The 14353-nt window shown below is 39.5% G+C and overlaps 1 protein-coding gene across 1 annotated transcript; it reads left to right on the forward strand.

Moving 5' to 3' along the window:
- The first annotated feature begins 1914 nt into the window (after positions 1–1914).
- LOC146476522 (uncharacterized) lies at positions 1915–13831 on the forward strand. The gene is made up of 5 exons (XM_085114393.1): positions 1915–2127; positions 2256–2340; positions 2439–2480; positions 2826–2937; positions 9197–13831. Exons 1-5 carry the CDS (start codon positions 2040–2042, stop codon positions 9818–9820), a joined length of 951 nt encoding a protein of 316 aa, XP_084970519.1. The 5' UTR covers positions 1915–2039; the 3' UTR covers positions 9821–13831.
- The last annotated feature ends 522 nt before the right edge of the window (positions 13832–14353 follow it).

Genomic DNA, 14353 nt, shown 5'->3' on the forward strand with positions numbered 1-14353 from the left:
ACGAGCTTGATAGAACAAACAACAAAAGCTAGAATAACTGAAATATATTTGTTTTTTAAAAAAACAAATTTTTGCCCGATATTTCGGTTTGATGCTACTGTAGGCTGATCGAACAACTAGTATTTTGATAACGTTCATATTAATAATTAGGGACTTTGCGCAAACACGACCCCGGAGGCAACGAAAACGTCAATGAAGAAAAGGCTTAACGAGTTAAACAATGCTGTGCACGTGCATTACAAATCAGTTTTGATACATTTCGTCAAACACAAACAACAATGTGAAATGCCCAAATTCAAGGTTTTTTGGAGAGCGTGAGCACAAGACAGTAAATTTTCATTCTCTGTGCTAACTTGAAGACCGTTCCCACCAATTCTGTTTCTGGATAGTTCGGCCAGATTGTAGAATTTGAACGAATTGGAATAAGGGCAGAGTAGTACAAGTAACACGAAGTTGTATTTTCAAGTAACGTTTTCGTTGGCGTTGCCGTCGTGGTTGCATAAAGTCCCCAGTATCTACGAAATCGGAATGTCACCTGATACTTAGCCGACGAGGCCATAGGCCGAGTTGGCTAAAATCAGGGGATATTCTGCAAGATTGAGCAGGATAATTGTTTTATTATTCAACACAGTGAAAACAAAGCACAGATTTATTGCAGAAAAGCTGGAGACGATCCTTATTTTGTCATTTTTCTCCCCGACACACCAAAATAGGACAAATAGGTATATTATCGCAGGATATCTGGGCCCGGTTGTTCGATATCTCGCTCGTTAAAAATGTTTTTAAAAGCTGACTTTGAGCTAAAGGTAAAGAAAACTCTAAGTCAAAACTGAAGAGCAACAATGTTTCGGAAAAATGTTTATTGATTAATAAATAATTTTAATCAAACTTCACGTTGCCCCAGGATTATTTTAATCGCGCTTTGAACAATTGGGTCCTGGTGACTACGGACGACGAATATTCAGTGCACCATGACCAATGATTTGGGCAGCTGGCAGTGTTACAATGTGTTGATGGGATAAGAAAGCTAAGTGAGAAGGTACAATCTATACTCTATTTCTGACCAAAACGGCTCAAAAAACAATCCCTTTGGCCCCGCACATACCTACATAGCTTACATGGGGGATTACCAACTCCCTCCCCCCTCCCTTCCCATGGAATGGCGCACGGAAGGAAAATAGCTTGCGTGACAAACCCTTGAGGGGGGGGGGGGGGGGGAGGGTATTTGAACTTGATTAAATTTGGACTTTGAACCAAAATTAAAATAAAAATGGTAACTATATCACCCCCACCGTTATATGTTACCTATATCTTTCAATTTTTAAAATAAATTATTATTATTTTTTAAGAATTAGTCTACCAAAACAATCGAGAGTTTCCTGGCACTAGAAGACAAGAGTAGAAAAGAAGAGCTACACAGGATATGTACACTCCGCCTTAGCTGCGTGTGGCAGCCTTGAAGTGATTTTAAAACTGGTTTGATATTATATTTAGCATTTCCGAACTCTATTTGTAGAACAAGAAATTTGAGAACAACAGGGCAAGAGATCACGCCAGATTTTTTTAAAACACCTTTGAGTATCCTTAGGAACACTTCTGGTATCCTCTCCCCTTTCGTGCCCCAACTGCCAAGGCCAAGGTCAAGGCCTATCACTCTTCGACGGAAAACCGGTAGAGCAGGGAGAGCATCTATGTATATTGCATTAAAATGTATCCTGAATAAATTTGCATTAAAAATCATGGGTGTGTTTGTGTACACGTGGGATCGAGGCCGAGCCACATGGCTCTACACGTCTGGCCACGTGGGTCACGAACGATGACGTATTTCCTAAATGAGGCTTCCGATTGGATCACGTTGATTCAACTGTCAATCAAAGCCCGAATTTCTGCGTTCCAGCACTTCGAGATCTTTTGTTCGTTTTCGTGTTGTTGTTAGTTGTGAGTGCACATGGAGTGATCGAGGGCCAGTCGGGTGGGATACGTTGTACGCTGCCAGACATCGTCAGGGAGAAATCGCGGGTTGTTCGCTCGTCGCGATTATGAGTTTGGACACGCTGCTAGAAGCTGCTAAGTTTTTAGAATCCTCCTCCAGAGGAACAACGAAAGATGATTCTGCGATCGCACGTGGTACGGTCGAGTAGCCATGTGCAAATATTCAGTTGGTGTGCGAAGACGCTCTGCTGTTTTGAAATGGTGTCTGCCATCACGACAATTCTTCTAAACCACTGCCTGCTTTTTATCTCCTTTTGTTTTAGTTCATCACTCTACATCCGTCCACACGGAAAGGCGGCGAGCGATTTCGGAATGCGAGAGCCTCGAGAGACGTCGCAGACCAGGCGGGTAAGTGTTGGGTTGTTGTCGTTTCGCGAAACCGAGCGGTTGTTTGTTCTTGTCGGACAAGAGGCAAACTTGTTCATGACATATGTTTTCTAATACAGGGCAGGGACCAGGGAAACACACAACAAACTAGAGAAGAACAGGTCAGTGTGATTTTCAGCTGTACAAGATCGATTTTCAGTGAATTAAGTTTCCTGAAACGTACATGCACGCTAAGCATTTTCTTGAAGATGGCCGTTCTGTTAGCTCCTCTGCGCCTTCGATTGAAAACTTTAGCGCTTTGGTAGTCAAACCCATTTCCTTGTTATTCCTTCTTTCCGCTGAAAACCCAAAAATTAATTTTGAGGGATGCGTTGATTTGTAAGAAACCGCGATTCTGTTTGAAAATCATGTACATCAGAGTAAGTACCGATACGGGATCGGGTGGGCGAGCGAGCGGTCGAGCAGAAGAGGAATTTATAATTGCTTATTTGTATTTGCACATTTAGACGCGCACACTTAAAAGAATGCTTCGATGTTCTGAAGAGAGAAGTTCCTTCTCTGGAAGATAAGAAAACATCGAACTTGAACATCTTGAGAAGTGCATTGAAACACATCCAGGTGAGCATAATTTGTTTCTATAGACCGAGCTTTGACAGTGAAAGTACGGGTTTATTTGAAGGTGTCGGTAAGTGTGAGGCTAATTTGAATTTGAATAGCTATTGTACTGAATGCGAACAAGTTTAGGCACAACAGTCCGCTGAGTAAAGTGGATTTCACATTGGACAAATTTCTTACTTTTGATTGACCTTTACGCCAAGTTAACACTAAAAATTTTGTTTGCGACAAGCTCGAGTATCAAAAATAAATAATTTCGATCATCAGTTAAACTCGAAATTTGTCGTTAGGCGTCCAAAACTGCTCTTTCTCTTGGTGTGGGAGCGTTGCATTTAACGGCACGTCAACTTAACACCCACTCAGTCGTATATCACGTGAATTCAATGTATTTGGCAATAGTTCGCCATATTATCCCTAAATTTTAGCTGAAAGTGAATATCTGGTGTTTTGCGGTCGGTATTATCTTCCTGTCCCGCGCGTGTCACGCGCTGGATCAACGTTTTCTCTGTTTTGATTTTCACGGTCGAGTAGGTTTTTGCGTAGTTTGGAATGCCTCCACATCCGATGACTAAAAAAATTTGCACATTTCCTCTTTGGTGAATTATTCCCATGTTTACAAATCAACTGAGTGCTACAAAAGCCCTTTCAAGGGAATAAATGAAGCCAGTTATCTTCTCAACTCTGAAATGGTTTACTCTCAGTGAAAGAAGTGCAATTCCTTGCGTCTCGATGAAAAATTCTTGTTCAACACCGTGGTGATGATGTGGAATTATTTTGTCTTTTGTACACACCATGGGTTGTCATCCTTGGTAATTATGTATGCTGCTTTTGTTTATAAAAGGTATGTGATGGGTTGATGTCTGGGTTTTAAGTAGGACACTAATGCTTGAAATCACGCCGGGTACGGTTACCATTTGTTGCATAGCTAGTACTTGAGCATTATGGATAAACAGTCAAGGACAACAATTAAAGAAAACATTGAAATGTGTTTTGATTTTATTATGGCATTGTCATGAAATTGTAAAAAAATGTACAACATGTTGGCATTGATTTAATCCAAGTTTATGCTTGTTGAGAATTGTTTTTTTTTTCCAAACAAGGTAATCAATAATTTTGCATGTAAAGGCCAATGTATGCATACCGATTTTATCAGCCCAACAAGTATGTTCAGTGGTATGGGCCAAGTTACACCTTAAAAATTTTTGGCCCATTTGTCTTCCTGTTGGTCTAGTACCGGGTGAAAATTAACCCGATTCAAAATGTTTGTAGTACTGCCACATATTTTTAGAAGTCTGGTCAATTTTCGTCTGCTCACTCACTTTTATAAGGCCTGCCGCACACTTGAGGAAAGAGCTGAGCAAACTGCCTTGCGAGGCGATCAGCTCAGCTGTTTCATCATGTGTGCGGTTGAGTTTTCGTGAGTTTTTCGCCTCGCAAGGCCGTGAGGAAAATATCTGTCATGTTTGATATTTGAGATTTCGCCTTGCGAGGTGAAAATCTCATGAAAACTCAACCGCACACTTGAGGAGATAACTGACCCAATTCCTCGCAAGGCAGTTTGCTCAGCTCTTTCCTCAACATTGTCTTTGAGGTGTTTCTTGAAAACTGAGAATTTTTTTCTATTTTGTGTTGTTAGTGAAACTGAGACTGTAGTTGCACTTGTTTGTGATTAGTCAATGTCATGTATGAAGGTATTACTTTATAAAGCAATCCTTGTGATAAAACCAAGTCCTATAAAAAATCTCAAAGTTAAGAGCCCCTTAAATCACTAGTGAAAACTACAAGGCTTCACATTTCCTCACCCACCTTACCCCCTCCAATAAGTCCCTAAAAGTGGCTAGATTAACTCATCACTAAAAATATAACCAAACAAATTTGAATATTGACCTTTTTGATGGCGTGCTTATAAATGTTGCTGTGCACCAGACTGAAATTAAGAGTGAACTTTGTATTGCTCATCAAGGAATTTAAAAAATTTCTTGTACAGTCAGCTCCCTTTATTGCAGACACCCTCAGGACCACGAGTTAGTGCTCTTAATAGCAGGAGACCATAATAGCAGGAATTTATTTCAGTCAAACATCTGTAATTTATTTTTGCCGGGGATTTAGCTGCTGTGCGTGTTATTGGGGTGCCCGTAATAGGGAGGTGTCCAAAAGGCGAGAGTTGACTGTAGTGTGCAATCCACAGGTAAAAAAGTCTCCAAGCAATCTAGCACATTAATCTAAGCAGCCTTACTATCATTAGCTTTCCAAGAGTAAAGAAGGAACACAGTCATTAGTTTTCATTGAGTCGTGAATGCATGTGAAATAATAGCAAGAAGTCTGCACAATACTCAACGATATTGTGTCAAGGCAAGACTTTAAAGATCCTACAGTGGTCAGGCTTGGGTACATGAGGTCAGCAGATTTTTGAGTATAATTAGGCCTCCAGAGCAGAAAGTTTAATTCCAATAGAATAGGCCAATTGCAAGCAAGCCTTAAGGCCTGAGAATGAGGGGAAAGTGGGAAAGAGAGGGAGCTTGGTACTGGGTCCTGTGGCTCAGTTGCTCAGAGCTTGAAGGAGAAGGCCAAAAAGTACAAAACTATGTAGGACAAATAGTTTGGCTCATTTTTACGCTGGATGCCCTGAGGGCAGCCCATGTCTAAAATTGGGCTTGGTATCTTTTTCATGGTAGCTACAAATCTGCACAAATTCTGCTCTCTCCTATAAGGGGTCTATTGTTCTGGTTGTCGGCCCAATCATCCCTACCTGTGTAATGTCAAAGCAAATCATCATTTGTTTTTGTTTTTTGTTTTTTTTCAATGGCGACCACATGTATGAATTTAAGACTCTAGTCTGCTGTTTTCAGAAGCAGTAAATCAAAAGAATAACTTCTAAGTAGTACTCGACAGTTAAAACAGTGGAAATTGGAGAGTTCACATGTTGAACCATGTTGATTTTTGACAATCGTCATCTGTGCACAGTGGAAGCGACTGTGTATTGAATTCTGTTAGCATTTAGGCAAAAGCCTCCTGTTCAACTTTTAGCTTTTACGAGCAGAAAAACAACAACCGATCCTAACGGTTAATTCATACAGGAAACTGAATGCTCTTACTTTATATTTGAATACCAATTTCATATGGGTGTTGAGATAGAGGATGAGCAGAGACATATTAAACTCGGGGTGAACGAAAAGGGATGGCGTCTCATTATTTGTGAACTTGCGAGAAGAGCTATTAAATGTTAATTTTGTAAATACATGTTCTCGGAGATCTTTGGTTCTTGTCATTTGTTGGTAATAATGGGAATAATTTCCATCCCAGAATCAACATTGATTTGAAGTTGATTTATTGTCTCTTCTCTGCAACTGATCAGGATTTGTTTTCTAAACTTGAACTCCTAAATTAATTTTGGGAATTTACTAACCAGTAATGAATCTTAAAAGCTCCATAAGAATTTTAAACAGATCCCAATGGACGAAACTGACTACAAGTGCAGTCAGATGTCGAAAGGTACTATCAAAATAATTAATCAACTGTCTCACAAAATTTATAATATTGTGTCTTATTTACACTGAAGACCACACGCTTGTCGCGCGTTGCAGCATCACGCCGAATTTGACAATAACCACGGAATTACCTGTCCTGTTTTTCAAATGATATAATGTGTTGGCCTTCCACTTGAGTTATATCTCACACTGAGACGGATCCCTCAAAACCACGAGTGCTGTTTGAAGCTGTAGCAAAAGCTTCAAGCCAAAAAACACCGAAACTTCGAGTAGCAGACTAGGAGACCTTGAATCGCTTTAAATACAATTACGTTGACGCTTTTGTCCCAAACTGCTGGTTCAGAAGAAGTTTGGGCATTCTTCCTCCGTATTATTGTAAGAAATCAGTATCCTAAGCACAACGCCGGGGGGTGGGGGGGGGGTACTCCTCGGAATTCTTGGTGGGGGTGTGCCGCCCAGGTCTTCAAATCCCGACCCTATTTCAGACCTAAACATGCCATTTTCCACACCCGTTTTCAGACCTGACCTCTAAAATTCATACCCATTTTCAGACCTGATAATTATGCATCAGTGCCGAACGGAAGTTGACGCAAGGAGTAAAAGTAAGCTGGAATGACATAGTTTATCTATTTCTTTTTCTCGCTATCCGTTAGTCGTTCCAGTTACGTACTGAGAAGAAAAATATGTTGGTAAGCTTTCGTAAATGTTCCCGGCCCCAAAAACCCGACCTGATTTCAGACCGTAATTGTCAAAATCTATACCCGTTTTCAGACCAAAACGGCTCAAAAACCGTACCCTTTGGGGCGGCACATACCTATATACCTTATATAGGGGAGTACCCCCCCCCCCCCCCCCCCCCGGGCGCAACGTCTCCAAAAGAACGACTGCATGCTCTGCAAAGTGGCTTTACTCTGCCACCATTTTTGTTTTGTTATCAAGTAAAGTGATGTCACATACGCTAAATATCACATGATGTTTTGGCCGTGCGTGGCAGCGACACTTTTGGAGTCAAAATAGCACCTTTTCGAACGGGAAATAAATAATAATAGTAATAATAATAAAATAATAATAAATTTAAATTTATACCACGCAGTTTCTATAAAAATATTCAACTGTGCCTTACAGTAAATATTAAATTAAAAATAAAATAGAAGTTCAAAATTACAATTCTAAAATTCCATAAATAAATAAAATAATTCATCAATGATGCAAATTAATTATAATAACTATAGTAACTAATTAAATGCCCTATTAAGTAAAAAAGTTGTAAATGAAGGTGTTTGGAAAAGTTCATGCAAGTTTTTTTTGTATATATAAAACTCTAAAATAGAGAAGAAAAAAATTTTTATGAGACAGTATTTTTAGCCCATATAATGTATTTATTGGAATTAAATTTTCCATGAGCATAATACAAGCAAAATAGTATTTTGTTGGTAGCCAATCAAGCAGAGCATAGTACCATTTTTTTTTGCAAGCAGAACATAGTCCCAAAGCTAGCAGTGATTTCCTAAGTTCCGAGCATATTTATTCTTCTTAATGACATCATTGCCCTCTTTTTCACAGCTGTTTTGTGCAAACAGTTGGTGGAAAGTGGCAAGCAATAGAATTGTCTATATAATAAAAAGAAAATCACACAGTGGCTTGAAGACATGAATATTATTTTCTCATGTTAAAAACAATATTTTTTTTTTACCACTCGGAAAATAAAAATTCATTTCTTTGCCGCTGTGCTTTATCCTCTATAAATTTTATGTTTTCTGATGTGGGGAGGGAGAGGGCTTATAGAGGTAGGGGAGTATAAAACAAAATCTGACATCCAAACAGGGGTAAGATGCAGGGTTCTTGTTAAGATTTGTAAAAGAAGGTTATGAACGTCTCCCAGGGAATGATGGGAGTAGGATGGCCGCAGGAAGAATGGAAACTAAACATGGCATAGCTTGAAATCAGTGTTGTTTTTGACAAAAGAAAATGCACAAACCAAGAGAGATTTCTTTACAGGTGATGGATTTTCAATATGATATCATCTGCTGGATGTTTTTACATTATTTTTGAAAGGAAATTCCCAAAACAAGGGCAAGTTTTTTCAAAATATGACACATTTTGAAAGCGGTTTCAATAATTTCGGAAAATTTTTTTTATGATGGCTGGTAACATTTATGTTTAAACTCATCAATAATAGATGAGCTTGGTGCCTAAAAAGGGGTGGTGGAGCTGGGCGGCAATCAGGCACAGGGAAGGAGGTATCCATGGCAACCCTGTGAGTGGCCACCACGAAAGGCACTGTCACACTGAGACCAGTCAGTGGAATCCTTACTGAACCCAATACTTACCAAAAGGAGGGCCGCAAGGGAAAAAAGCTTGAAAATTAAGCAGGCTAAATGATCTTACTCACAGGCTAGCAAGCTGGTAAATGCAAAGCAAACCATGAGGAGTCCCCAGCAGAGACCCCAAAGGTCGCCTCTGAGCCGCACAGAGAGGCAACTGCTGACCGGCATTGTCTCGATTTTAACCTTGCCTAAATTAATAATTACATTGACCCACGTGAAAACACGCTAAAATGACCGGTAACTGGTTCCTGCATGTAGCAAGAACCTTGAAGAGGGGGAGCTTAATAGGGGTTTAGAGCTTTTCCGGTATTCTGTTGTTCCAATTATTTTTGTCTGGTGTATCTAAGAATCTTCCTTAGCATTGCCAACTAGCGTTTTAGATCATACTTCCCTAACTATTTGTACTGGTCACTTTTTTAAACATTACTCTGGTATTTTCTTGTGCAGACACTGAAAAAGCGTGAACGTGATTATGAAGCTGAGCGAGACCTGCTGAAGATCAGTAATAATGCCATCAAACAGAAGCTTGTGATCCTAAAGAAGGAAATGGATGTTAAACGGGAACTTGCCAAAAATTCCCAACAAAATTGTGTTAATTCAAAGACTTCTCAGCCCCTTGATGACACAAATGCCAGAAAGCCTGTTGCAAAATTGAGAAGCATTGAAAGCCAAGCCTCACCTGTCTCTGTGGCAACGCAGACTTCATTCACCTCTGGCGAGGAATCAGACACAGAATGCTCCGGGGCTTCTGGTGGGAAGATTCCTGAAGTGGAAAGCGATAAGATAGATTTGGTAAGTAATGGAGAAGTGGATCATAGTGATGCAGTGAAGAAAGAAGCTTGCGTTGATGACGAGGATGAAGACGTGGATGTTGAAGGAGAAATCACTGATGATAACACTGAAGATGTGGATGGTTTGATCAAGGATGAAGAGGCAAAGAGTACTAAGCCTGCTGAACCTAAAGCTACTCCAGGTAGATCCACCAAGAGGAAGGCTGCTGCCGGTGATGATGGTAATAAATTAGAAGCCAAAAAATCAAATATCCAGTGCTGTGCACGTGTCAGCTGTTAGATATGACACAAGGTCAGCCCCATAGATAATCTCACTGTGATTCCAGTGAAAAACTGCTTCATACCATGTATGCAAGTGATCGCTGTAAATAAGAGAAATGTTTGGTTAGTTGTTCTAGATCTACTTTAAGATCTGCAATGGAGTTCTCCAGGGTGTGCTTTAAACATTCAATAGACCACCTTAAATGTTTGCTCAATTTTGAAGTTTGACTTGTACAAAAAATCATCAATACTACTCCCCATCAATACTACTAGTCCCCAGAGAAGTGGCCTTAAAAGTAATAAACCTTGTAAAAAAATATGGTAGGTTTTACAAACAGTTATACAGCAATATGCAATGTCACATGTGTAGTGCCCGTAAAATGTTGGGAAAATGTTTGTGACATCTTCCCAGGTTGAGAGAAAAGAAAATTCAAATTGTCAAGGTTGAAGTCACTGCTCTATCTAGCACTGCCAATGTTTTTTTTCTGTTCTAGTCAGATGTCAAAATTTAGAAAAAGTTTAAGGTTGTCTGTTGTGACTGGGGTGCCTTAACCTGCCTCAATATATTATCCTAACTTAAAATATCTTAACATTGTTGTATTCTTAATGTAGGTGGCAACAGATGAGTTTGGTTGCAGCTTAGTTAAATGGCGTTTGTTCATCCAAGTGAAGTCTCTTTCAAATGTCATATAAAGTAATTGAAGGGCTGAGAGCACAACCATCTTATGTTGAATTTAGGTTAATTTTTCATTTCGTTCTGAAGTGCCTGAATTTGTACATGCGGTCTTCAATTCAATCAAAGAACACCACACAGCAAATGTTGTTGTTGTTGTTGTTGCTTGCTCCAAAACATGTTTTTCCACTTTTTTCTTTCACTGGCTCAATATTTTGGCCTCATTTTTTTCGGACACTGTGCACAAACCAGTGGAAAAAACACAGTGATGTTCTCTGACTAACTTGAAGGCCACATCCAAACATTCAGACACTTTCAAGTAAAACTAAAAATTAGCCTAAAATTCGACATAAGAAGGTTATGCTCTCGCCCCTTCAATTTATTTGGTGTGTACTGTAAAACAGTTATTTGTTTAAAAATTGTAAATGTTTATTTTCAGGTCATTGAAGATTGATTACCTCACTTGCTCAGACGTAGAGCATAAACAGCGTTGATAAAATTTTTAATGGGTAAAACAACAGGGGCTCCCAGTGGTTCGTTTCGGTGGAATATCTGTGCAGAAAGACATTGCGTGTCTTAAAAATTTGTTAAGAAAGACCAGCATTTTCTTTAGTGAAAGGCCGTCTCAAACTTTTGCAATGCTAAAAACCTAATCCCTTTTGTTTTCAGAGGGGCAAATACATTGTTAAAAGTACAAAAAAAAAAAAAAAGAAAGAAAGAAAGGGCCAAGGCAAGCTAGCATTTTCGGATAGGCAACGGCAGCTCGTAAATTTGGGGAATGAAATTCTGTTCTCTAAAATTTTTGACAAATTAACTTTTCAACTAAGGAATCTGAACATCTAAAACTGTTTACTCAAATTTGCCTTTTAAAAGGCCATGAACTGATTTGGACATGAGAGTAACAATATTTTAACTACTTTGCTTTGATGTTCTCGTTGGGTGCCCTTGAAACAACCACATTACGTAGTTTAAGGGGGTTGTACACAAATCTTTGCAAGTTGGATTTGCTGCAAACCCCAGTAGATCTCCTCAAAGCTATGAGTAAGGGATCATAGCCTGCACAACAGGTGTTTGTTTAGCCCAGTGTGAAGCGCAAGACATCTGGCATAAAGCATGGACACAATCACGCTTTGTATTTGGCAAATAAACCGCATCTTGCAGGCAAGGGAGATCAGTACTTGTTTCATCTCATTTTGTAAACACATTTTTTTGAAATTTTCCTCCCAATTACCTTTATCTTGCGTTCAAGTGAATAACAGAGTGTTTTATTTGGTCTATAACTGATTATGAATATATTTTTCTCACTCCAAAAGGGGATAATTATGATAGCATAGCTACTGGAATCGATATATAACACAGGTAACTTTAATCATGACAGTCTGTGACAGGTAAGAAATGGGGAGATGGAGGGGGAATAGAAAGCAAAGTGTGAGGAGATTTACATCTGAAATGTCTGGCTGTCAAAATTATCTAAGACATATAAAACTAACCAATCACAGCCAAAGGAATTTCAACAATCCTATTTTTGTTCAAAGAGGAGTGCTTAGCTTCAGTGGATTTGATGAAATCTGGCAACACCACTGAACCAGAGACTAAATGTTCAAAAGAGCTGGCTCTTTTGAGAACATCAAAGCCTCCATTCATCATTACATTCAGAGACGCACCCATTGCAGGTCAAAAGTCAATATTTTATCAGGTGCAGCAGAGTTGAAGATAACTAGTCTTTCAGAAATCTGCTCACCAGAGTCACATTTTACTTCGATTTTTAAGTTCAATAGAAATAGTCATCTCTTTTACTGAGGACAGTTTTGTCAAATTTTTCTGACCAAGTCAGTGAAGGGTTTGATTGACAAAGATTTACATCTGCTGGTCAAATGTAGGAAAATTAGGACTGCGCCAATTTCAAGCAAATAAGGTCCAATGTCTGTAATGTTAACAGAACATACTACTGTCTAATTATGTTTGTTAGTTAGTTTTTGTTTTTTTGTTTTTTTTTCATACGTTCGTCCGATAAGTGTTTTATAAAACCTATACTTTGTGTCAATGTTGAGTTTGGAGTGTTGTAGGCCGACAATTTCTTGTTGCGTCGATTACCTTTTCGAACTTTTGGCACCTGTTAAGTTGAAATGGTTAAATAACATTGCAGGCAGCCATGTTGTCTCCTTCATTATGCAGTTCTATTCCCTTGTACCTCCCCACTCTTTTCCTGCCACACAGGCCACAATCATGACAATTCGGTTTGACCGATAATTCATGTCCAAATAAGAAAAAAAACATGGAAATGTTTACGTTTGTTACAGAGTGTGACTACCATTGCATGTTTGAGAAAGCGATCGACCTTTCTCGTGGACTACATGCTTTCCATAGCAAAGGACGTCTGAGCAATTAGTTAAGAATACTGATGGTATCACACTGCACGAAGTGCCTCTGACTGGCGGCTGCTTTTTAATTCAAACTTGGTTAAAACTTTTTACTCATAAGCTCGCGAAATTATAAAGCGAAAAATTTCGTTTTGCTCTGAAATATACCAGGCTGTTCATCCCTATTGTTTGAGGCAAACCACCGGGAAACCAACAGCACCAAAGGGAAGGTTACCTCTCAACTGCATTCATATCAATGGTCGTAATTTAGGGAAGGCTCAGTGCTGATAGCACTCGTCTCCTGGACGCTATATGTAGTTTGAGTTTGTTGTTTGTTTTCTACTGTGCTTCAAGGGTTTTTCTCTAGGGCCTGCAAGTCAACTTGAGCAGTTGTTAGACTTTTATTTCCCTGCGACTTTCCCTAAATGTTAAGGGTCGTGCGCAGTAAACGGAATTGCTTTATAAACCACAAAGTCAATTCCATCCAGTCTACAGCCTAACATGTTAGAAGTATCTCGCAGAGCATAAGCAGTACCACGGGAAAATACTACTCAGTTTAAACGTTCGTTTGAATGGTTCACCGGATTACTAAAACAATTGAACCTCCTCGTACAGAATTAAGAACAGTACCACAAGAATGAACTGAGCAGTAGCTTTCACGAAGCTTTCACGTAAACCATAGTTTTCTACAGATAGTTGAAGGCTTTACTAATAGAATCGCCAAATTTGAGTGGCACTATATATGGGCTAGTGTTGCATGTCCCAGGTTGTTGGTCAGACGGCCTTTTTGCATGGTGTAGCATCCAAAGGTCGTCGCATTTTGTAGACCATGCATGTATATCTGGGTTTGGTGTATTTATGCGATAGTATACGTTATTGTGTACGGTTCTCGTAAGAGCTAGAGAGACTAATAGTTGCTACTGTGTAGCTGTAAACAGATCGAGTGTTGTGAATAAAGGCGGTGTCGGTCTTGTCCATTTTTGGACAGAAAATTTAATGTGGAGTTGTATTGTCATTATGCACCAGTCAATTCCAGTAGCGCCTATCCCTAACCCGCCCCCCCCCCCCCCCTCCTCCGGTGTTAGTGCGGCATTTTTTCACATGTCTGGTTCCGGGGATCGGGCATCAGCCTACCCCCGGGGCTTTTGACAGCCTTGGGATTTTACGTTCCCAGGATCTCTCTTCTTCCCGCCCCTCAAGAGCTCTTGGGGGAGGGTTTTAAACCTTAAACACCTAATATCAAAGAACAAATTCTCCTATCTTGTCCCCATACTTTTCTTATAAAAGTACTGGGGAGACGTTATCCAGTAAAATAACAAGAAAATTCACCTTGGGTGATCATATCCTTAATTCTTATGACCTCTGGGATTGAATAAGCATTGATATTACCAGGAGAAATTTAATGCTGATCACTGTTAGGGCTTAAAGGGTTAATTGTACCCATACAACCGGGTCACACTTTTTCACATTGCCGTGATGGATTTGGAAAATGTTCGCCTCCCAATTGAACAGTTTTCTC

Source organism: Pavona decussata, unplaced genomic scaffold (assembly GCF_977016875.1).
Source record: "Pavona decussata unplaced genomic scaffold, jaPavDecu1.1 SCAFFOLD_76, whole genome shotgun sequence".
NCBI lineage: Eukaryota > Metazoa > Cnidaria > Anthozoa > Scleractinia > Agariciidae > Pavona > Pavona decussata.

What these genes read in the sequence shown, in the direction of transcription:
- LOC146476522 (XM_085114393.1), top strand. Translation starts at nt 2,040, where the DNA reads ATGAGTTTGGACACGCTGCTAGAAGCTGCTAAGTTTTTAGAATCCTCC. An exon ending in AGACGTCGCAGACCAGGCGG is followed by an intron (nt 2,341 to 2,438) that starts GTAAGTGTTGGG and finishes TTTCTAATACAG; the next exon opens with GGCAGGGACCAGGGAAACAC. An exon ending in AACAAACTAGAGAAGAACAG is followed by an intron (nt 2,481 to 2,825) that starts GTCAGTGTGATT and finishes TTGCACATTTAG; the next exon opens with ACGCGCACACTTAAAAGAAT.